Source organism: Sapajus apella, unplaced genomic scaffold (assembly GCF_009761245.1).
Source record: "Sapajus apella isolate SASKATOON/1434 unplaced genomic scaffold, GSC_monkey_1.0 scaffold28, whole genome shotgun sequence".
NCBI classification, from domain to species: Eukaryota; Metazoa; Chordata; class Mammalia; order Primates; family Cebidae; genus Sapajus; species Sapajus apella.
The window spans coordinates 18,661,842-18,684,025 of NW_022436968.1; the positions used below are offsets into that span (position 1 = coordinate 18,661,842).

At 51.6% G+C, this 22,184-nt stretch overlaps 3 protein-coding genes across 5 annotated transcripts; all 3 read right to left on the reverse strand.

The window, feature by feature from the left end:
- Positions 1 to 1,020: 1,020 nt before the first annotated feature.
- Positions 1,021 to 5,090, reverse strand: HOXD8 (homeobox D8). Of its 3 annotated transcripts, XM_032292877.1 has the most exons (3): positions 2,821 to 5,090; positions 2,319 to 2,461; positions 1,021 to 2,240 (listed from the first exon to the last, which is right to left on the reverse strand). In XM_032292877.1, the coding sequence occupies exons 1-3, from the start codon at positions 3,389 to 3,391 to the stop codon at positions 2,166 to 2,168; spliced, it is 789 nt and encodes a 262-aa protein (XP_032148768.1). In that variant the 5' UTR covers positions 3,392 to 5,090; the 3' UTR covers positions 1,021 to 2,165. The 3 variants fall into 3 exon arrangements, with proteins under 3 accessions (XP_032148768.1, XP_032148767.1, XP_032148766.1); XM_032292876.1 differs by having other exon boundaries at positions 1,021 to 2,458; XM_032292875.1 differs by having other exon boundaries at positions 1,021 to 2,461.
- A 3,654-nt stretch (positions 5,091 to 8,744) lies between these two features.
- On the reverse strand, positions 8,745 to 11,711 carry HOXD9 (homeobox D9). The gene is made up of 2 exons (XM_032292881.1): positions 10,083 to 11,711; positions 8,745 to 9,737 (listed from the first exon to the last, which is right to left on the reverse strand). The coding sequence occupies exons 1-2, from the start codon at positions 10,876 to 10,878 to the stop codon at positions 9,496 to 9,498; spliced, it is 1,038 nt and encodes a 345-aa protein (XP_032148772.1). The 5' UTR covers positions 10,879 to 11,711; the 3' UTR covers positions 8,745 to 9,495.
- Positions 11,712 to 13,747: 2,036 nt separating this feature from the next.
- Positions 13,748 to 16,863, reverse strand: HOXD10 (homeobox D10). Its single transcript, XM_032292882.1, has 2 exons — positions 16,029 to 16,863; positions 13,748 to 14,708 (listed from the first exon to the last, which is right to left on the reverse strand). Exons 1-2 carry the CDS (start codon positions 16,771 to 16,773, stop codon positions 14,431 to 14,433), a joined length of 1,023 nt encoding a protein of 340 aa, XP_032148773.1. The 5' UTR covers positions 16,774 to 16,863; the 3' UTR covers positions 13,748 to 14,430.
- Positions 16,864 to 22,184: the final 5,321 nt, after the last annotated feature.

The window sequence follows — 22,184 nt, forward strand, 5'->3', positions numbered from 1 at the left end:
GTAGACAGCCAGTTTTGCTAATATACAAAGGAATCCCAAGTCCTTTAAATCCATGGCAGCTAGATTTCAGCCAGCACTTGTCTTTGGATGGTTTACACTGGAGGCTGTTCCCCAGCCTCTTGGCCCTTGGCATCCTTACTCTGTATCAGCCGACAGCAGAGTCTCAAGCAGTGCACAGAGCAAAACATTCTCAAATCCAGCATATGCATTTACAGCTGTCTCTTGGAGTGTAAATGTTTTAAGTCTTGGGCCACCTGTGACTTAAAATTATCTTTCTTGGTTCAGGTCGGACAATGTCACAGCCATCACTTCTTTCCAGCATGGAAAGCCAGGTGGTGCTTTCCCTCTGACCTGGCCAGTGGCAACATTTCTGTGGCCCAGGAAGCTACAGGCAAACAGCCCAAAAAAACCCGATGGGGTTACCCTGGCCCAAAACGATAGTATTCCATTTTCTTACCTATGTAATAAAAGCAACTCTGGAAATAAAAATGTACCTCTTTGAAAACAAACATGGTTAGAGAAGGCAGAGAGCTCTTCGATGACTACCTAATAAAGGTGCTTTCCCTTTTTCGGGAATAAATGTTACTTTACTTGAATTTCTCCTCTATTTTCCCTGCTCCTCTTCCCTGCCCCCACTTTCCCCTGTAAAATGGCAGCTGCAGGAGCAGCCTCCAATGGAAAACGGATATCTTGTTAATAACAGATGCCAAAACCCAGCATCAACACTGGCTCAGTGGAATAAGCTGTGGTGTAACCTGGACTCTGGGTCGTCTCCCACTGGGCCTACAACTTGAGTCCTTTAAGAGGTTCAAAGCTCTTAAGAGTATCTTAGCAAGATTATTTAGAGCAAGATAGACTAGCCAGCCCCCTCAGGAAAGAGAAGGGGCCCCTGCTGCATTTTTTTTTTTTTTTTTTAACAGCTCGAGATGTGTGTAACTCCACCCCTTTCTTATTAAACAGAAGCCTAGTGACTCAGGGAAAACGGGTATTTGCGGCGCTCAAAGACACTAACTCTAGATAAAGACATTCATTTCTTTATTAAGGAGCTAGAGACATTCTGGAGTGGTTTACACTCAGATTTTTCTGCGTTTCCTCTCAGGGCTTGTTTCAAATAGGTGAGGCTATTGCTTTTTTGAAGAACAGCAGAGGGTGTACCAACCGACATCTCACACAGTAAGCTGGTTTAAAACTAGCAGGCGAACAGAGCAAAGGCAATACAAATAAATACGGCATCTACTGAAAAAAAAAAAAAAAACGGAACACAGCAGCAGCCACGGCATACAGAGCTAGAGATTTCGGGCGATTACAAGGGCGGTTCAAAACGAAAGCAAGTTAAGAAATGAGATGCATTCTACAAGGCGACTTGCCAGAGTGAAAAGTTAATGAGTAAAAATGTCATAATTAATTTTTCAAGTATTTATTCACTCTAGATTATTTAATTTGTATGGACTACAGAAAAATAATTGTCAACTTTGACATTGTCTTGAAACTCTTGTCACTGGCCCAGTCTTTTCCTGAAGTTTAAGGAAGCTGCAGAGCTGGACTACACGTCACTCTTCAGCTAACGTGTGCTTTCAAATATTTGGCCCAGCCTTTTCCCCGAGATATTATATTTAGAAAATACACAAAGAAACTACTTAGGAGTAAACAAAAGGCACCCGAACCATTCATTATAAAAAAAGAAGAAAAAAAAATCCATAAATAATACTTTGTAATCAAATAATATAAAGTAAATATTCTGCAGACATAATTTTTAAAAAAAATTTATAGACTCCTTTTAATTTACTCACCATAAAGATTAAATGTTCAAGTGCACTTGTTTAATAAAGCATTTTATATTCAATTATTAAATGCTAATCATTAGGAAGTTTACGTTGTTCAGGAAAATCACCAGCTCAGACATTAAAAACCATTATAAAAATATAGCTACAAGGTCAGTATCAAATTACCCTTCCATAGGGCAGCTCAAGGACTGCTTCTATGTGATACCAGAAACTTTTTAAAACACCCAAATCCCTCTCAAAGCGCAGAAACCTCAAGAGCAATGATATGAAGGTAGCTTGAAACACAGGTAAAATCTTTTTCAACAAAGAAAACAGGTGGTGTCCACAGCATATGGTTATCATTAGTTTTAATAGTCTGTGGTAAAATTTTAAAGGTAGAAGTTAATTTGTCGGGCCTTCAGCTATGTCTTCCTCCAGCTCTTGGGCTTCCTTTTTGGTTTCCCCGTCCTTCACCTCCTGCCGGGAAACGGGAAATTTATCCTTGTTGTTTTCCTTTTTCCATTTCATTCTCCTGTTCTGGAACCAGATTTTTACCTGTCTCTCCGTGAGGGCTAGGGCGTGGGAAACCTCGATTCTTCTTTTCCTGGTCAGATAGGGGTTAAAAAGAAATTCCTTTTCCAACTCTAGAGTTTGGAAGCGACTGTAGGTTTGTCTTCCTCTTCGTCTACCAGGAGCTGCTGATTAAAACAAAAAACAGGGGAAATAAACGTTTTAAAAATGTAATGGTGCCTCTGCATGTTGCTGAAGGTTTGTGGAACGAGGGGTCTACAGGCTCCGATATATATAGAGTGTGCAAGCAAGAGGGGCAGAGAGAAGGTCTTCACAATTATTCTGTCCCCATCATCTTTACATGGTTTCTACTATTTTTTTTTTTAAAGTCTGTATTACTTTATGAATAAGAGCCACTGTGGCTACAGAAGAAGGAAAAGGAGGGGGAGAGGGAGAGGGACGGGGAGTTTTAAAGCCCGAACGTGAGATGAAAGCAGATTTCTTCCCCTCTCCCCTCTTAAAAAAAAAAAAAAAATTGCATCCCAACCTTGTGGTCTCATCCAGGGAAACATTTGAGAAGGAGACGAACTCTGATTTAAGTGGTCTGGGTCCTCGCCAATATTACCACTGGACGATTTACAGTCAGGATATTGTACCAGCTCGGCCTCTTGCTGGGTCGTAAAAATCGGCTGTCTCTGTAAGTTATCGTATCCGTAAAACTTCGCGGGCTCCCCGTGACAAGCAATCCCGCCGCAGGGGGGAGGCGGCGGCGGAGGCAGAGGATGCGGAGGAGGAGGGGGGGCGGCCTTGTAGGCAGCGGCCGGGCTGCCCCCGCCGGGATGGAAGTAGTCCTGGCCCGGGCCGCCCCCACCGCCGCACCCCGGTCCGGAGGGCGGCGGGGACGGGTGCGGGTGCGCGTGCGCCTGCGGGTGCGCGTGCGGGAAGCCGGCGGCGCTGTTGCCATAGAGCTGCAGGGCTGCTGCGGCAGCGGCGTGACGGCCGCCGACCTCGGGCGCGAAGTGACAGTCGTAGTAAGTGGGATTGATGGCCTCGCCCGCCGCCGCCGCCGCCGCCGCCTTGTACTTGGAGTACAGCGGGTTCACGAAGTACGAACTCATTGGGGCGGCGGCGGCGGCGGCGGCGGCGGCCCTGGCGGTGCTAAGCAGGCAGGGAGCGGCGCCTCTGCTCGGCCGCACTGCCGCGGGGGCCTCTGGGGCGGCTGCTCTGGCCGCCTGGGCCGCCGGGCTACCTCGGTGCTGCCGCCCGCGCGCCCGCGTCGCTTCTGAGGCCGGGCAGCCGCGGGCGCTCAGCTACTGGACGCTCATGCCCGGCTCCTGCGCCCGCCGCCTCGGCCTCGCGCCGCCTCCCTCGCGGGTCGCGGGGCCTAGCCCAGCCCCCGTGCGCCGCCGCCCTCCCGGCCTTTCTCGGCGCGCCTGGGCTCGGCCGCAATATAATCGCCGACGCCCCGGGCGACCAGCCCCGCTGCCTCCACTGTTTCCTCTCAGGCACCAGGAGGGCCTGAGCGCACCGGGACAAGAAAAAAAGTGCGCCGGCCCACGGGGACACTCTGGCCTCGTTTTACAAACCTCCGCTCTGGAGGGAAAAGAAAAAAAAACCCTCTGCCCGCCGCCACCTCTCACCGTGTCCCCCCCGCGCCCTCCGCCCGCCGCTCTCGCCCCCGCCGCCGAGGCTGCCGCCCCGGTGCGCACGGGCGAGGCATTTTCGCAGTACAGCGCTGTACGGAGAAGTAGCGTGCCGGGGGCAAGGAGCCCCGCGGAGGGATCCACTCGCACTTCAGTCGCTGCGCCCAACGGACGGAGCGCCGCGCCCGGCCCGAGATGCCTCCGCCGGCCTTAAAGGGGGCCCATAAAGCTGCACTGCCAAGGGCTCCTTGTGCCCCCGCGGCCGCGGGAACGCGGGCCGCAGCCTGCAGGGAGGGGGCGCGGCGGAGCCTTAGACTTGGGGGAGGCAAGAAGGCCACTCCCAGGAGGCTGCGGAGCAAATGATTCCCTCCCCGAGCTCATAGGGCAGCCCAGCAGAGGTTGCCCGTGGCTTTTGCAGCTCTGGACACGTGGGCACAGCCCAGGGAACGTGGACAAGAGGTGTGACGGACCGGACCGTGCATTTGAGTAGGGGCATATCGAAGTGGTTGGATTAAAAGCCGCTAGTGTGCCCCCAGATCCTGGCGTTATCAAATCAAATCAAAACCCTTCTTTTCCAGCCGAGTGGGCTGTGGAAATCAGATGTACATTTACCCTTGACGCACCGCATGCCTGGCCGAGGCTCCCAGGTTAATTGATATTTAATGGAAATCATGCCCATGAATATAGTTTCCATCATTTCACCCTTGATAGACGTCAGCACTGGGCGCAGAGGGAGGCTGAAGAATGCAGGAGGGGGGCATTAGCCTTGCTGAGACAGTGAATAGAAGAGCGGATAAAACGTTGTGAGGCGGGAAAAGGGGCTCACGCTGGGGAGGGTGACATTTCCTCGGGCAGGAGGCGGTTCCCGGGTCTCAGCCCCAGCGCGCAGCGGACCAGGGCGGGTTGCGGTTCCTGGAGGAGCGCGGGGAGCCGACGACCGCGAATCCCCCCAGGAGGGCCGGCGTTCAGATCGCGCCGGTTGCAGGCAGCTGCAGGCGGCCCATCTTCTGCTAACGATCCTAGTTCCTCCGCCAAGCCTGTGAAATTGCTGCGGAGAGAGCGCGCGGGCCTCAAAGTTACGAATTTTTCCCAAAGCAGAGGAAGAGAAGGCTCAGCCTAGTTTGTGAGCAGTGGTGAAGAAAAGCAGCCCGAGTCATGTGGGCCAGTCGAGTGTGAATCGACAAAGTATTCCTGATTTTAGCAGCTCTCTCCAAAGCTGCCTGGCTCCCCACGCACTTCCAGCCGCCTCCCACACTCTTCCTTTCCCTCTCTGCTCCGGTTTCAATGTCCAATAAATGCAGTGCTTATTTGTTGTGTGTGTGTGTGTCTTCTCCTCTCCTGTCCGGCCTTTTTCGTGGGCTCTTTGGATAACTGAGCCCCATTTCCTTCGGGATAGGTACTACATGTCGTGAGGGCGCCAGGCCCACAGCCTTGGAAACGGACCTCGAAGGCGCCCCCGCTCAAGCTAAACGCACCACGCCGGCTTTCCACACCAAATGCAAATTTCCGAAAACCCCAGACGGCCTCGGAGACGCCACAGGCCGGCGAGCGATTTCAGCTACCCCTGGCTCCTTGTGGGTTGGCCCAGCCTGCGAGCGCGATCCTGAGGTGTGTCCGGGTGGACTGAAATATCATTTTTACAAATGGAGAAAATGAAGTCGAGATGGACAGACGTAGTGAGATGATAATGTCTGACTCAATTATTTCTACTGGGAATGACTGACAGTGGTTAAGGTAAAGGAATCGTTAATGAATCTGGAGATGATAAAGACGTGCTTTATTTAATTTTCAATTAGTAGGGAGCGCAGACTTAAGGTGGAGAGCAAGGGTTTTTTTTGTTTTGCTTTCTGTTTTTGTGGGTTTGTTTTTTCTGCTGGTTACTGCCAAGTATAATCACTTTCGTTAAATCCGTAGGCGAACCAACTGATTCTGACAGTTAAGGATTTGTCCTTCAATCTTGCAAATACCCAATTAAAAGATTATTATTGTCAATAAAGCCTTGGAGCTCCCTTTGTAATTGTGCCCCTTTTTTCAGTTTGGCATATGTGTGTGTGTGCGTATTTGAACCCTGGATAAATGAGTGGATTTTGGAATGGAATGGGGAAAAAATGGAAGAGACAGCCAGGGTCTCAGCAATACCAGGCACCTTCTAGAACTGCGTGACTCCTCAGGGAAAAAAAGACAAACGAACACTAGAAAATTCATTCATACATATTCAGGCCAAATTTAGAAAACATTACAACACATTTCCTCTTTGGACAAAACAATTTTTAACATGTATTTAAGCATTCCGTTTATAATATGAGTAGAAAAAGAGCGCGATTACCTTAGTAAGCAAAGATCTATGCTTTTTACACGTTTCTGTTTTGCTAAAATACATTAATTTATCATGTTTTGTAGGCTCAGCTGTGCCATAGTCTAAATTTTCTGAAGCACTGACTGAGCCAAAATTTTATGCCCAACAAACACGAAGAATTTGATAGTTCACCTCGTTTATTTTTGTTAAATTTATCCTAATTTGGAATTAAAAATAAGATTGTAAATATTTTTAATCAAAGCCTTCCGCAGCAATTCAGGCTTTACGAGATCAGAAAGTGGAGCAACAGCGCTCTCTAGTGGCCAAATGCCACCTCCAGTCCACTGAATTTAACTTCCTTTTATTCATCTCAAACCAATTCTAATCTCTTTAGCTTGGGGCTTGGACTGCTGACACTAATAATGCTTCATTCCTGTGACTGTCAACAAGTGAAGAGCAGCAAACAGGGGCTCCTGCATGCCTAGGATATTCTAACGTGTGCTCCCGACAGCTTCCAGTAGTGCCTTTTCTAAAAGGTTTCAGCCTTTCTTTTGCCAGATACCTAAGGTCCCCATGCTGTAACCGTCCAGCTGTGCCTTTTAAAACAATTATAGGACAGGCTAGATTTAACAAAACCTACAACTTTCTAAATATCAACTGCCAAGAGACTTTTCTTTTCCAGAGGAACCAGACTGTTTGGCAACCAAGAAATTACAGAAGTCAAGCATTCTTGTGTTTTGTTTTTCTCTCACAGCTGTTGCTTTTAGGATTAAATCATGAATATTTGCTATTTTAACAATGTAACTTTAATGCTTTGGACTCACTTATCTGGGCGATTTTGGGAGGAATCGAAGCCAAATCAAAAGCTTTTTGCTGGATCTCTGAGTGGCTGTCTGGAAAGTCCCTTTGGGTTTGTGTTCGTTTAAATTTCTACGGACAATAAATGGGATTTTAAAAATGTGTATCAAAAGTCATTGAACTGAATTGACTAGGAATTCAACTAGAACTTTTTCTTAAATATGACTATTCAATTGGCTTAAGTGTTTCCTGTTAATCTTTTTACTCATCTTCAAAAATGCTCTTGTCCAGTTTAGGTGTAACAATCATATTTTTAAAAAGTGAATAGACATAAATCCCAACAATCTTTTTCCTTCAAAGTTTGGAGTGGAGGGCCAGAAAATCTTCTGAATAAGCATCTAACTGCATCTTTTCCCTCCAGCCACACTCCTGGGATCAGTAACCGCTGGACCCCCAAATAACAGGCCAATTTTTTGTTTCCAAAGAACCAGCTAAACCGTGGTCATAGTCAAAATCTTATAAAATCCCACTGCCTTAGGCTACTTCCAGCACCCGGTTTATTTCAAAAATCAGAAATTCATCACCTCTTCCTTGCTACGTCTCTTATGTTTATTTCCTAGGTGCTCACACCTCACCCAGGGGCTCCCATGCCCCTGCCTTCTTGGTCCAACGCAGTCTTGTTTATATTTTATTGTCCAGATTTTAAGACCCAATTTTGTCTGCATTTTTCCTTTCCTCCCACAAACACAAACATCAAAATGAGATGGTTTCAAAGCAAAGTGCCGGACCTGTCGTAAACTCATTACCTCCAGACGTCTGGCCGGCTAGATGGCTTTATGACACCTTGGCACTTCCTGTTTTCAAAGAGCCCTAGGTACTGGGCTGGCCACTGGGGCAGGGGTACGCAGCACCTTCTGCCGGATCTGGGCCTTGGCTTTCCCTCCCAGCCCCCTCTGCTTTTTCTTCGAGTCCCCTCTTTCATCAGGATCCCTCAAGATCTTTGCCACCGCCCCCACCTTCCGCCCAGCCCAGGCCACCCGGCGCCGCTGCCTCTTAGGGCTGCAAAGGCTGTGCTCACCCGAACCCTCACTTACAATGACCTTCATTTTAGCCCCTGAATGCAGCCTCCAGAGGGCCAAGCTGGGGGCTAAACATACAGAGAAGCTGGTGGGGAGGCGGGAAGGGGCGGTGGGTTGGAGGTGGCTGGGGAGGAGAGCCTTGACCATTTTGATCGCTAAGGTCACTTTGGGGCTCTGGTGGGGAGGGGCAGCAGCTCACAGCCTGACCGGACCTCTCGGAGCCAGCCAGCCTGGCGGAGCTGGGGGAGTTGCTCCACCGTGCAGAGTTGGCTTTTCCCTTGTTTGGAGAGGGGTTTGGCGGCGTGGGCTCCGGGTGCCTGGGAGGACTATGGTGCTTTGCACCCAAGCCCCAGCCTGAAAGTTCCTGGCTTCTGGGGCCTGCTGGCTCCTCTGCGCGCTGCTGGTAGGCTGAACTGTGCCCAAGCACGGAGTTCCCAAAGGAGCTGGAACAAGGCTTGGGGAGGCACTAACATCCCCCCAGAGTCTGTGCTCTAGGCCACACCTCCCCACTCAAAGGGAAGCTCAGAGACACATCAGAGATATCTGTCAGGTGGAAGGGCCAGGGATTTTTAACAATGTCTCCCTCCCAGGGGTGAAGGAGAAATATCCTGAGTGTGATATTTTGCAGAGAGGCAGAGGAAGCAGGCACACAAGGTTTAGGGCCAGCGTCTGGGCTCCATTGATCAGGTCAGCATTTATTAGTAGGAAGCAGTAACATTTACAACTGGTCCTCGGGCAGGAACTGGGAGAGCCACCACCCGCGGCCGCCCACGCAAGCCCAGTCCTAGGGGAAGAGAGCGGCACGTCCAATGCACTGAGGAAGAAACCCCAACCCACCCGAGGCCCTGGGTTCCTCTCTAGGCCTCACTGAAGATCTTCGCCGAGGTGCCACGGGCTCCCTGAGGAAAGGGGGTTTTTGAAACTGTTGGGCAACCCGGCCGGGCTTCGGCAGGGGCTTGCAGCCGGGGTGTCCGCACTGTTGTCGCTCTGCCTTCATTCTCGGAATTGGGGCGCGCTTGGCCCCTGTTTGGGCAGTGCTGGGGGTGGGGGGACTAAACTACAGCACTGTTCAGAAACATGAGGAACATTTACACAAGAGAGGGCTCCCCAAGCCAGCGTGCACTCACAAAATATTGCATTTCCTAAGGAACCAATGGAGCAGGAAAGGGAGGGTGTGGGATAGGGTGAAACCCCAAAGCCACTTGGTTTTTCCAACGCGTAAGCGAGCAAATAGAGTCCCCCAAATACCTCACAGAGACCAACCACACAATCACTTCTACCTAAAAAAAAAAAAAAAAAAAAGAAGTCCAAGTCGTTGGAGAGTTTCTGGAAATCAAGCACCCACAAAGGAAAAAACAAAAACAAAAACCGCTGCCTTTGAGCGCTCCCGCCAGCACGGCACCGGGTCAGTCTCCTTTGGGGCATTTCTCTTTGCTCATCTTTTTCATTTTCATCCTACGGTTCTGGAACCAGATTTTGACCTGTCTCTCTGTTAGGTTGAGAATCCTGGCCACCTCGTAGCGCCGGTCCCGGGTGAGGTACATGTTGAAGAGGAATTCTTTCTCCAGCTCAAGCGTCTGATACTTGGTGTAGGGACAGCGCTTTTTCCGGGTGGAGCGAGCGTGGATCCAGTTCGCTGCGGGGTTGTCTACAAAGAGGGGGGTTTGGAGACAGGGAGCGAGGGGCGGAGAGGAGGCAGGGAGAGACGACAGGGTGGAGAAGAGAGGTCGTTAAATTAATTTCACCAAGGATGGCCGCTTTTCACAACTTGGGGGAATTATCATAAAAGCCTTAATGTCCGCGCTCTGTTTACCGTACAAACCGAGCGCCCAGGGTACGTGGTTATGGGGAGCTTTTTTATGGATGCGTGTTGTTCGCCTAGGCTTGGGTAGGCGTCTAGACGTTTTTATAGGTTAGTAAAACTATCAGTTTTGCACATTCGAGCCTTACAGGTTTCAGCAATAAATCAGGGGGCAATTTCTTTTGCACTTACTTGGGTCAAGTTGCTGCTGTGGCGGCTGTGGATGCTGCTTCTCCTCCTCCTTCAGCGGGCAGCCGGGGCTCGGGTGGTCGCTGCAAGCAGAGGGCTCCGACGAGCCGCACGTCCCGTTCCCGGTCCCAATCCCTGTCACGGGCCCGGTTCCCCCCGCCGCCGCTGCCGCCTTGTCCCGCAGAAAGGAGTTGCACGAGAACTCGGGGCCGCTGCTCCCCTGGGACTCCCGGGCCGCGGAACACTCAGTCCGTTTGGAGGAGGAGGATAAGGAAGTGGAGGAGGTGGTGGAGGCGGCCGTGGCGGGGGCTGGGGCCGCTCGGGTTTCAGGCTTAATCCCGTAGTGGCGCCCGTTGGCTGCGCCGCCGGGGCCAGGGCTGGGACCGGGGCCCGGGCCGCCGCCTCCACCCCCGCCACGGCCACCGCCACCGCCACCGCCGGCACCGCCCGGGAAGCCTGGCAGCGGCTCCATCCAGGAGCGCACATAGCGGCCAGGCTCGGAGGCAGAGGCGGCCAGGGGCGGCGGGGGGACGTACGGGTGGTAGAGACCGCTCATCGCCGCCGCCGCCGGGGGCTGGGCGGGCACCGCGGACCACGAGGCTGAGAACACGGCCGATTTGGGGGCAAAACTACACGAGGCGAACTCGGCTGCGGCGGCGGCCGGATTATCAGCCACACCTGCAGGCCGGCCCTGCGCGCCTGGCCCCGGCGGCCCGAAGCGCGCCGCGAACACCTCGTCGCCCTCATGGCCTATAAGCGAGTCCACGTAGTAGTTGCTGAGGGTGCCACTGGAAGACATTTTGAGGCGCCCCGCGCTCCCACCCAAGGTTACTCTGTCCGCCGCGGAGCCGCTCCCCACCGGCGCCCGAGCCGCCGACTAGTTCGCAGGCTGCAGCCTCCACCATTGGTCGCGCGGCCCACGTGATCATATTTACCAATACCGGGAGTAAATCAGTCCGCTAAACTGGGGGCTGCTGTGATTAAAAAAAAAAAATCATCAACGTAAGAGCTGCAATTAGAGCCCACAGGCCCAGGTCCATGAGCCCGGCTCTGCCCGGCCCAGCTCGGCCGGGCCCGCCCAGCGGCGGCCGAGACCACAGACGCGACCGCGGCCGGAGGAGGCGCTGGGGACTATTTGTTCGCTTCTTCTCGAGGCCCTTGGTCTTGCAGTCCAAGCCCCGGCGCTGGCTCCCCAGCTCCCGAGCCGCGGGCGGTGCGTCCAGGGCACACGGAGCGGCCGGGGACATGCTAGGCCGGGTCGCCCGAGGCAGGCGGGCCCTCGGGGGCGGCCCCTGGCGCCCGAGGGGAGCTGTTCTCCCCTCTCCTCTCTCCCTACCCAAACTCACCCCTCCCCACACATCCCCACACACACGCTCGCTCACAGCTTGTCGTGTTGTTTAAAACAGGTGGAAGACCTCTGTAATGATATTATGCCTTTCAATAAAAATTTTATGAGGTGTATTTGATTATAGATTAATGTTTCCCTAATAAAACGGACGGATGGAGCAGCTCAGAGTGCCCCCTCCCCCTGCCACACTCACACACGCCCCGCGCGGCCACACACACCCCGACGTGAGGCTGGGCACACGCCGCGGCCCGAGGGGCGAGCCGAGCCGCCTGGCGCGGCGGCGGCGGACGCGAAGGGGCTTCTGCTTGCCCGCGGAAGGGCTGCCGGGCGGGCGAGTTGGCGGAGCAAGGACAGTGGCGGCCACGGTGCCTCATCTTCTCCGGTGCTGCTGGAAAGGCCCTGGAAGAAAACACGCCACAGGGCAGAACCCAAATGCTACAGCAGCCTGCTCCCGCCCGCCGTCCCAGCCCTGCCTCAGTGAGTCTCCCCAGGCAGGGCCGCTTCGCGCGGTTCGCACTTAGAGGCCTCAGACGAGACTCCCAAAATGTCTAAAAATCTGGCCGAATGGCCGGGTCCTTGGGCCACTCCCTTCTGAATTTTTTTTCCCTCCAGAGGTGAGGCTAAGCAGCCTTGAATCTGAGGGAAATGCCCATTGTCACTCCCAAATCCATGGTACAAAGCCTCGGAAGCCCGGCTGCGAGCCGAGACAAAAGCCGCCGGGCGCTGCCGGAGGAGGGCATATTCCTCGTTCCACAAGTTGTCTAGCGCATCCTTGGAGGGCTCCTGGCCCACCTCCAGCCCCGAAAAGGAAGAGAGTAAATGGCTACTTATGGCCTGATTGATTACCTTTGCCAATAGCTTTCTGATTTTTGTTCCAGAGGGGATGCCTTTGCCTTGTAGCTCAGGCTTTCCTCGAGACATGGCCCCCTAACAACTACTGGCGCTCCCCACACGCTCGGAGAAATGGTTAAGTCAAAATTACCCTCCTCCTGCCCAACCGGTGTTAAGTCTGGGGCAAACCTATTCCAATGTTTTCAATCCGGCATTGATTCCAAGCCCTCTCCCCCACCCCCAGGAAATGGCCCCCGAAAAGGGTCTGTCTTGGAATGTTCCTGGTTTGGGGGAGGAAGTTTAAAATTCTAAAGGCCACTGTCCCAGAGACTCCCTGGATGAGGACTTAGAGCACCTAAATAGTTTTTCTTAGGGAAACATTTAAAAAGGAAGAAATGGAAAAGATGTGTTTTGTGAAACTGCTGAAAGCTGTTTGAAACCGCAGGCTGGACCTGGGGTAACGAATTTTCTGTTCGGTTTTCCACGAAAGGCCTCTCCTCCCTTCTCCCCCTCCCCCAACAGGACTAGATAAGTCTGGGCTCTCTAGCGGGGATCCTGCAGAAGCCGGTGAAAGCTGGTGGGAGTCTCCCCGGCCATGGCAGCAAATGGAACATTGGACTTCATGGGAAGTCATGTTCATTTGCAAAATTTTCAGTCACCCTTTTTGCATTTTCTTGCATCCCAGATGCAGCAGCTCCAACCAGCACTTGTAATTAAATAAAGGAAAGACTGACTGGGGAAAATCTTTTCATTTCTTCCTTTAAAAAAATTTCATATGGGCCACTAAAAGGTAATGACAGAGCACAAAACCCATCCACAAGGAGACCAAGGCAAAGTGGGATGGGAAAACTCACCCATCCTCGGCTTCTCTGAGGTCTGGCTGTCTTGAGCTTGGGATTGGGGTAGGGCTGAGGGAAAGGGGGCAGAATTGGATCCGCTGCAGTGCTAAACTGCTGCTTGTCCTTGCTCCTGTAATGGAGGCCGGCAGCTTCCAGGTGGGCAAGACTAGCTTCAATCTAGCCCCTGATGATTGCTCGCCAGCCAGAAATCACCAAGATGCCACTGAAAGCATTAAAAACAACACAGCCGAAACCAAAGAGGAGAAAACACACAAATGGGAAGCTTTGAGGAGAAAGTGGCTTGGGGTATAGGCTTACTTACCAGGCTCAGGCCAGAGGGAAGCTCACACCCATTGAGAGTGGCAATTATGTTACTATCACTGGGGGCTGGGAAAGGAAAGAGGAGACTCCCCTTCCTCCCAATTATGAAAACTGCACTCTCAGGCTGGCTTATCACTCCTCTTCCCCAACCACTGCCAAAATCTGACACCCTAGGCCTCCTCCAGCTTTTTTCACCCAGCTCCCTTCCCCTATTAGTCTATCACTCCCCCACTCAAATGCCCCAAACAAGGTGTTTAACCAGTAGATAATCTCACCATAGCCTTTCATTTCCACCATAACATATTTCCATTTCAGAAAGCAGAGGGAGCGAACTCGTTTCCAGAGTTTATTGCATTATACATGCGACCAGAACATGCACAGAAAGGACAGGTTGCTGTTGTACTTCTACCAAACCACAGATGCACCACAAGGGAAAGGCTACAAGGCATAAATCGTCAATGTTCCATCTCACCAAAGACAATTGCTAAATTCATTTGTGAAAAGATACATTGGAATGTGCTTTCTTAGTCCCCCTCCCTCCAAGCTTGTGGGTTTTCTTAATATTTTATTTTAAATATATATGCCATTTTTAAAGTACTGGATGTATTCAAAATGCCATGAATTCATGTACTAACCACACACACAGACCTTTTGTGTTAGGAAAGACATGAAAAAGTCACATTGCTGGATGGATGGATGGATGCTCTACAATAAGTTAAGACCCAAATGAAAATGCGCAGTAATAGTTACCCTGCATTACGATGAAAAAATAATAAATTACACGTGCTAAGTTTTTTAATATATATATATATATATATACTCATAAGGATTACAGATCACTTGCAGCACGAACATAATGACCCCAAAGTCACATTCTAGCAGGAAAACAAAATACAACAAAACAAAAAACAAAGAGCGGTGAAGGTTTTGTTTCCGCTTTCCCAGTCCTCCAGCACTGGGCCCTGGAACGGGGTGCCCCCTCTCCAATCCTGGCCTCTGACCGGCCTCAGACCTAAGAAAACGTGAGGTTGGCGGTCAGTTCTCGGATCCGGTTCTCTCGGCTCATCTTCTTGAGTTTCATTCGGCGGTTTTGAAACCAAATCTTGACCTGCCTGTCGGTGAGGTTAACGCTCTTACTGATCTCTAGGCGGCGCTCGCGGGTGAGGTACATATTGAACAAGAACTCTTTTTCTAATTCCAGCGTTTGGTGCTTAGTGTAAGGGCACCTCTTCTTTCTGCCACTCTTTGCAGTGAGCCAATTGCTGGTTGGTGTATCAGACTTGATTTCCTCTAACAAAATTAAAGGGAGAAGAAAAAAAAATCAAGACGGTTTTTTTTTTCTCAGTCTGTTCAAACGTACCCTTGGCCATGACCCTGCTGGCAGCCAGGCCGCTTTGGAAAATGCTAGTATTAAACATTACTCACATCAAGTGGGCCCTGGAAGGGAATCTTACATTGATGCTACATTACTTAAATGACATGATAGCAGGACATTGCATTTGGGTTCTCTCTCTCTCTTTCAACTTTCTGACTTGTACAAAACATTAGTATAATAGTAAACTTTCCAGATCTCCCCAGCAACATTCTAAGAGTTCAGCTCCTGACAGGGCCAGAGGGGAATAAGCCACAACCTGGACAAGCCTACCAATCCCACTGCTGCCTCAGGTCCCCCAGTCTGCCGCTTCTTCCCCACCTCTCCTAGGCAGTCAGGGAGCCCCACAGTCAGGTTTATAGGTGCCCATTATCTTTCAAAAGATACATGGGGAAGCAAGAACACCTTCCCCACCCTGCCTGGGTATGGCTGCATTCCCCAGAATTTCCTGAATTTTTCATGTCTTCTTGCCCCCACACAAAAGCACTCCCCCAGAAATGGAGCCCCCTACTGTGGCCCACCTCTGAGCATTGGGGAAGAGGAGCAGGGGTAGGTTTCCTTCTCAGAAAGCCAGATCCATGGCTCTTTGCCCTAGCCCAGCCCTAAGGCTGGCCTTACAGCGTGGGCAATGCGGGTTCCACTCTCCCCCTCCGCTTTTGCCCTCTTTGGCGACGGATTGCAAAGCCTGCGGCACTTTTCCTAAACAAAGCCAAGGTTACCTAGTCCAGCAAAGGCAGGAAGTCCTGTTCACCAGCCCAAGCACCAACCAGCCCAGCCATCTCGTTCTCCTCACCACCCCCAAGCTCGCAGGATGCGGGGTGCATACACTTGAACACGAACACGGTGCCCTGGGTAACCTTAAAATGATTATTGGGCTCAAGGCAAAACTGGAACTGCAAATCTGAGCAGGAGAAAGGAGGCTCTGGGGTCGTGTTTACCAGCCGCAGGTCTCCTTTGCGCTCTTTTGTTGTGTTTCAGGTCTAGCTCAGGAAAAATAAAACCGGCAAGCTTTTCCTCTGCCCGGGCGCCATCAGCGTGGGGCCAGGACTGGCGGGGAGGGCCAGTTCAGCAGGGGACAAGCGGGGACTATCTCAGGGCTGAGATCACCCTTCTAAAAGCCAGGCGGAGCAGCACCTGCCAATTCGGGCGCAGGCTCGGCGCTGGGCACCCGGGCGCTCGCTCTCTGCCGGTTCCCGGGCTGCGCGCCCCGCTGGGGAGGCAACTCTGCTCATACCGACCTTTGCTTTCCTTCTCCTGCACTTCGGGACTGGACACGGAGACCTCAGCCAGGCAGCTTCTCTCTTCGGGAAGGCCGCCTTTGGCCTCGGGGCTCTCCACCTGAGAGACTTTGGTGGGCTCCTGGCCGTTCGCGGGCTCGTTCATCTTCTTTTCCATTTGCAGCTGGGCAGCCGAGAGCTGCGGCTTGGCCGCGCCACGAGGGTTGAGCTGGAGCATGACAGTGGAGCTGCCTTCGGGGCTGTTATTGTACTCTTGGGTTTTCCCGGTGGCGTAGGTGTGACTCAGTCTAAAATATCCAGGGACGGGAACCTCAGGGTTCTCAACGGGACAAGACTCAGGGACCAGCCTCTGGTAAGAAGGTACCTCGGCCGAAATGAGTTTGTTGCGCTTATCAGAATACATGCAGCAATTGGATTCTTCCTTAATGTTGGTGGTGAAAGAGCAAGTGGGGACTTGCTGTGTAACAGGTTGCTCTATTCGACAAGATCTGTTCGGGTCTGTCCAACTGTCTACTTGAGGTATATAAGGATGCACATTCATACCCATATTTTGGTGGTTCACTTCTCTTTTGGCCAGAGACGGGAGCAGTCCACAGGTTTGCATTCCATAGGTCCCCATGTCTGCGCTAGGTGGTGGCATGTACATGCTGGCGCTGCTCGAATAAAAACTGTCACTCCTGCAGGCACTGATCAAGGAATCTACTAAAAAAGTATTAGCAGCAGGAGAGCTGTTGGGAAAGGACATTTTGGGGAGGAATTTGAAGAAGAGAGATTGTGTCCTTTGTAGGCTGACATCTCTAGGAAAACATTCCCCGTGTAATTGTGGATGCCTCTGCCGACCACATGACAACCAAGCCAATGAGATTTGAAAATGGCCTTGAGCCACAGCCTCCTCTCAGGTCACGTGCTCCAGAGCCCGGCCGGCCGGCCGCGTAAGCACGGACAACAGCGACATCTACTACGCGCCCACGATAGTGCGCGCTGGAGACAACCGGCCCAGCGCTCTCCGCAGCCCTCCTGTCCGCCTCTCCAGGGCTCGCACCGCCAGCCCGCCCCACTCGCGTACCCCTCTTCGGCCACTGGGCCCAGCCGGCAAAAGGAAAGTCTCGGCCGGAGAGAGCTTCCGAGTGGACACTCACGGACGGGGAGGGAAGCCAGAGTACCCTGGCGCCAGCGCACAGAAGCATCTCCCCCGTACACATCCAGGCAGAACGCGCTTAAGAGGGCCGGGTCCAGGACAAGAGGGTGGGGGCGCAGGCTGATTAATTTAGTCCGGGGCAGCCCAGCGGGGAAGGTGAGTCGGAATCCGCCGGCCCTCAGACATCCCACCCCAGGGGTCCAAAGGAAAGATCCCTTGGGGCAAAGAAGCGGCCAAGGTGTCTCTCAGAGGACAGAGGCAAAAAGGGCTGCGAGGGCCGAGAGGCCAAGCAGCCGGCCTGCCCGGATCCCTGTAGCTGGGTCGGATCCCGGCGTTATCCTCCCCCTTGGTCCTCCTGCCTAGCTCCCGGTCCCTATGCGCCCCGGCGGGCTACACTAGCCTTCGGCTCTCAGAGGAACCACACCCTGACCTCTGCGGAGCCGGGTCTCCGGGAGCTTTCAGACCAGAGACAATTCTTTGCCTGCAGTTCACTATTCGCGAAAGCGTCTCTCCCGCTCCCTGCGGGAGAACTAAACCGAGGTTTCCCTCCCCACACCGTGATAACAGAGGGCAGAAAGGAAGGAAAAAAGGGAAAAAAATTTAAGAAAAGGGGAAAACGCTGACCCTCAGAATCCAGAAGTTCCAGAAAACTGACTGGGCCAAGAAGGACAGAAAGAAATGCAAAGGTGTCATTTGGTTCTTCTGCAAAGAAAAATATGTTTTCCTTTTATGGATTTTGTAAAAGCATTGGTTTCTGACAAGTGCGAGGTACAAAAGGTTGTGGAATTTATTAATACATATTAAGAAGAATCAGGGCGATCAATAAAATTCTCATCTACATTCTTGGGCTACTTGGTAATTTTCTTGCTTCTGAAGGTTTTTAAAGAGTTATGCCCGCTGTTGCCACACACGGGAAGATACTTTATTAACAAATCAATCGAGACTTTGTAAAGGATAAGATTAATAGTTAAATTTAGCATAATGGCATTCACTTTATGAATTATTGAAAATTATACTATTGATTTTTTTCCCTTTGCTGCTAACCAAGAAGGTCAATTTTTGTTTTAACACAAATTGTCAAATATTAAAAGCTACACTTTTGTCAGAAGTTAAGTTTTATAGTTTTGGACAATTCCTAAAATTATTTGACAAGGCTTTGCAAGGGAGGGGAAGGAGGTGGACGAATCTTAGTCCTCTGCTTCCTTTGGTGAGGGCAAGTTCTATAAAGAGGATATGGTCTGGGGTTGTGGTCCAGCTCATTAAAGAACCACCACTACCACCACCACCACAGTGGAAACTCAGAGTTTTATGAGAAACTTCAACAACTTCCTCCCTCCTTCTCTGGTTGCAGCCGGGTGAGCCGCCCTGCGGAAGCCGGGGCCTCGGGGCAGCAGCGGGGAGCTTTAACCTTGATTTCCAAAGACTTGCCCTGAGTGAGGGGCCGGCCAGGGCTTGGAGCCGTCCTTCGGCCTGCCAGGTTCCCTTCCCGCAGCCAAGAAAGTAAAGCAGCCCCAGAAACTCTGACCATGAACCAGTTCTCAGGCCAGGAAGGCATCTGTGTTCTCTTTTCCCCACACTCCCCCGGCATGGGCTGGCCTTGGATTTCAGGCCCAGAGACTGAACTTGTGGACAAATTGGGTTTCTGCCTCAACAGAACATTTATTTGGGGCCTGATGTTCCTTAAAGCGCCTCAGCATTCTTGGGGAACTAGTAGCCTGCCCGCTCCTTTACAAAAACCTCTCCCAACAAACCCTTTGTCCCTCTTTCCAAAAAGGAATCTCCCCTGGCCTGGTGGAAACAAGCATTGAACATTATTTTCGGCCTTGGGACCGTTTCGCCTGCTCCCTCTCAGTGCCCTCGCCCAAACAATAACCTCTTTTAAAAAACTCCTCGGTGGCAATGAGACAGACCTTTTAAACCTTTACGCAGCTGTTCAAATACAACATCATTGTCAGGTTAAAAGCCTGGCGCCTCTAACAGCTTCGGCTGCGGCATCCCAGCATAGCCCAAAGTTTAAACATTACCTTTCCACAGGGTAGCTATTTTCAAGCTTGGGGGTGGGGGTTGAGGAAGGCAGGAAAAAAAAAAAAAAAAACCCATAACTTTTGACTCTGGGTTGCTAAGGTCCTGTTCAAAGCTAACAGCCACTGACCAGTGCCCTGAAATTTGCTTTCTCACATGGTGGAGATCTCGTTACAAGGCAGGGCGAAGCGTGCCCAAGTCTGGATAATGTGCCCGCTGCACTCGCTTGCGGCAGGCGCCCTGACACTAGCCTGGCGCTCCAGCAATGTCGAGTGTCGCCCTTTTGCCTCTTCACCAGGAGAGCTGCCTCGGGAAGTCGTTTGCCCAATTCTCCCTACCCAAAGCAAGGCAAGACTGTTCAATCTAATCGGGAATTTTATGCCCATCAAATGCCCTTTCATAATCTTTATTTATACATGAAGAAAACATCCAGGCTAAAAACAAGCAATTCCTTGCGGGCGGGTAGGTCCACAGTGAGCCAGGATGGGCAGGATGTGTCTTCAGAATTTGGGGACCTTTCCATTTCAACTCTCAGTGACTTTGAGCTCAAAGTCACTCTCATAATGGTTAAAGTTAAATAGGTTTTTACTCACAGACAAAAATGTGTATATCAGATATAATTTTGAATCTGTTCTCACAAAATTCTATTTTTTCTCTTTAAAATTTCTGCCTTCAGACCCGCTCCTTGAGACCAGAGACTGTCAGTATTTTGAGAGATTTTATTACTAAAAAATTGAGCAAGATAGAAATAATACAAAAGAACGATCTGGGCCCCAAAGGATGGAAAGTGTGCCTAAGACTCAAAGGCTGAGATGAGACAAATGGAATAAAAGGCAGTGCTCTAAAGGCCAGCCTTTATTTTGCTTATGAGTATTTAATGTAGCTGCTGCCTTCGATCATCTGTAGATCAGTTGGAGCAGTTACCATTAATAATAAATCAATATTGCACCATAAAGGAGATGGATACCCATATCCGTACCAAGACGCCCTTCTCCCGGCCACAGTTCTTTCCAGGGAAAAATTTAAAGGATAGCTTGAGCAAGAAATTAGCATTTGTAATCAAAAAGTGGCTTGCAGCTGCACTCTTGTCTCCTAGAAGAAAAGTTGAAGCCCTGGGCCTGAGTGGACCTGTGAGCTCTTAGGGTAATCCCGGATTAGGGTCCTGAGCAGCCTCTGGGCTGTGCCACTCTTTGGGGACAGAGGGGATGGGGTCAATTAAAAGCTGTCTTCCCAGGGTGCTTTTCCGGATTGCACTGTGCACCTCCAGGCCAAGGTGAAAGGAAATCGAGGAGGCAAATGGGGAGCCTACCATCAATATGATAAGGGGTCTATCCAGACGTGCGACAAGGGCGGGCAGCCGGAGAGCCTCTTTCTGCACAGACACAAAAGACTCCTACTTCGGGCATTTCCCTTCCACTTCAGAGTCTAAGACCTCGGCGCCTCAGGATCCAAGGCCACAGTCTGCAAGCCCCACACATTCTGAAAGATGGGGGGCGGGGAGAGGTCTTCAGCCCACAGGGGCCCTGGTCTGATCCCCGGCCATTGTCAGGCCCATCTTGGGTGCAGGGAGGAAAGAAGCTGCAGACCTCTGAGAAGCGGTGTTTCCGCAGGCGGCTGCCAGCCAAGGCCAAGGGGCCCTCCCGCACAGCCAGATGTGCAGCTGCTGGGGCTGCCTTACGAGGAACACAACGACATTTGGGGAGGGCGGTTCTTACGCCACAAAGACCGTGGTCCGGTTCAGACTCCGGTAAGGTCGACTCACTATAGCCAAGCTGGACCGGCGGTCAGACTAGTGGAGCTAAGGTTGCCCACGGGAAACACACACGCCACTCGTTGGCGCCTCGCTGGGGGCTCAGTGGCGCCCCAGCCTCCCCGCCAAAGCTGATGCCAGCTCCGGGAGGCAGACAAGCGGCAGGCCCCAGGGCCTTTGGTACAGGGCTTGGAGGGCGGAAGACACACAGGGGAGCCAACGAGGCCGGCGCTAATTCTGGGGGATGGAGGCTCTTCACAATGAACTTCGGGGAGGGAAAGGGGGCAGTCATCCTCCCTTAGAGAGGCCAATGTTCAAGAGCCCTGTCTCCTCTCTTTTTGACTCCGGACGGGGACACATGCCCTCCCCAAGTTCAGGGGTTTTGCTGGGGAAGGGAGGGCACTCAACAAATACACTGCTTTTGAGAGCCAAAATTCAACTCCACTCTGCCAGACGGGCGTGCAATTTGGAAGGGTGGCCAGTGTTCTGTCAAACGCAAAGTCCGTTTGCTTCAAATACAGTCCCCGTTCCACAACGCCTTGAAGTATAAATGTTTCCCCCTGAGTGCCTGCTGCCTCCCGTGGCCGCAACAGCCCAGCCTGGCCTGGGCACACCAACTCACAGTCCTGCCGGCGCCTCCCGGTCGCCACGGGTAGCCGCGCACGCCAGGCACGGCCCCCGGCTCCCTAACCCAGAACGACTCTCCCAGGCCTCCATGCGTCTTATTATTATTATTATATTTTTTTTTCTGAGAGACATTCGGCTAAGTTGCCCGCGCCCTGATCTGTTATAAACAAAAGACTTTTAATCATCTCAGGTGGTCTAAGAGCTGGCAAAACCGATGAAGATTTTTGTTTTTTTGAAGGGGGAGGGGGATGTAAGTGAGGGGTGTCCAACCCCAGACGAGGCTCTCCACACTGAAACCAAGAAAATCGATTTCCCTAATTTAACTAATTAGCAGTGACTATGATATATTTCAAAATGCATACATTTATCTTTTAAAATTCTCCTCCACACTATCAAGTTATACCAAGGTACTCTTTTGCAGCAGCTTTATCTTTAAAGAGACAAGGTGATCTGTTTCGTGAATCTAGTTGCTCCGTTTTCTGTCTCTATACAACTTCTCACACCTCATGGCTGCTTAGAACAAACAAACTAGCAAACACCTTAGCTGCCGCCTGTTACTAAGGGGTTGAGGTCGCCTATTAGAATCCAGTATTGGACGGATAGGTACCGCGGCCTCTTG

Bases quoted from the DNA above. Each gene is read 5' to 3' on its own strand.
- HOXD8 (XM_032292875.1), bottom strand. From the start codon at position 3,391: ATGAGTTCGTACTTCGTGAACCCGCTGTACTCCAAGTACAAGGCGGCG. The intron at 2,462-2,820 runs GTTGGGATGCAA...TGTTTTAATCAG, and splicing joins TCCCTGGATGAGACCACAAG to CAGCTCCTGGTAGACGAAGA.
- HOXD9 (XM_032292881.1), bottom strand. From the start codon at position 10,878: ATGTCTTCCAGTGGCACCCTCAGCAACTACTACGTGGACTCGCTTATA. The intron at 9,738-10,082 runs GTAAGTGCAAAA...CCCTCTTTGTAG, and splicing joins ACAGCAGCAACTTGACCCAA to ACAACCCCGCAGCGAACTGG.
- HOXD10 (XM_032292882.1), bottom strand. From the start codon at position 16,773: ATGTCCTTTCCCAACAGCTCTCCTGCTGCTAATACTTTTTTAGTAGAT. The intron at 14,709-16,028 runs GTCGGTATGAGC...TAATTTTGTTAG, and splicing joins GCAGGAGAAGGAAAGCAAAG to AGGAAATCAAGTCTGATACA.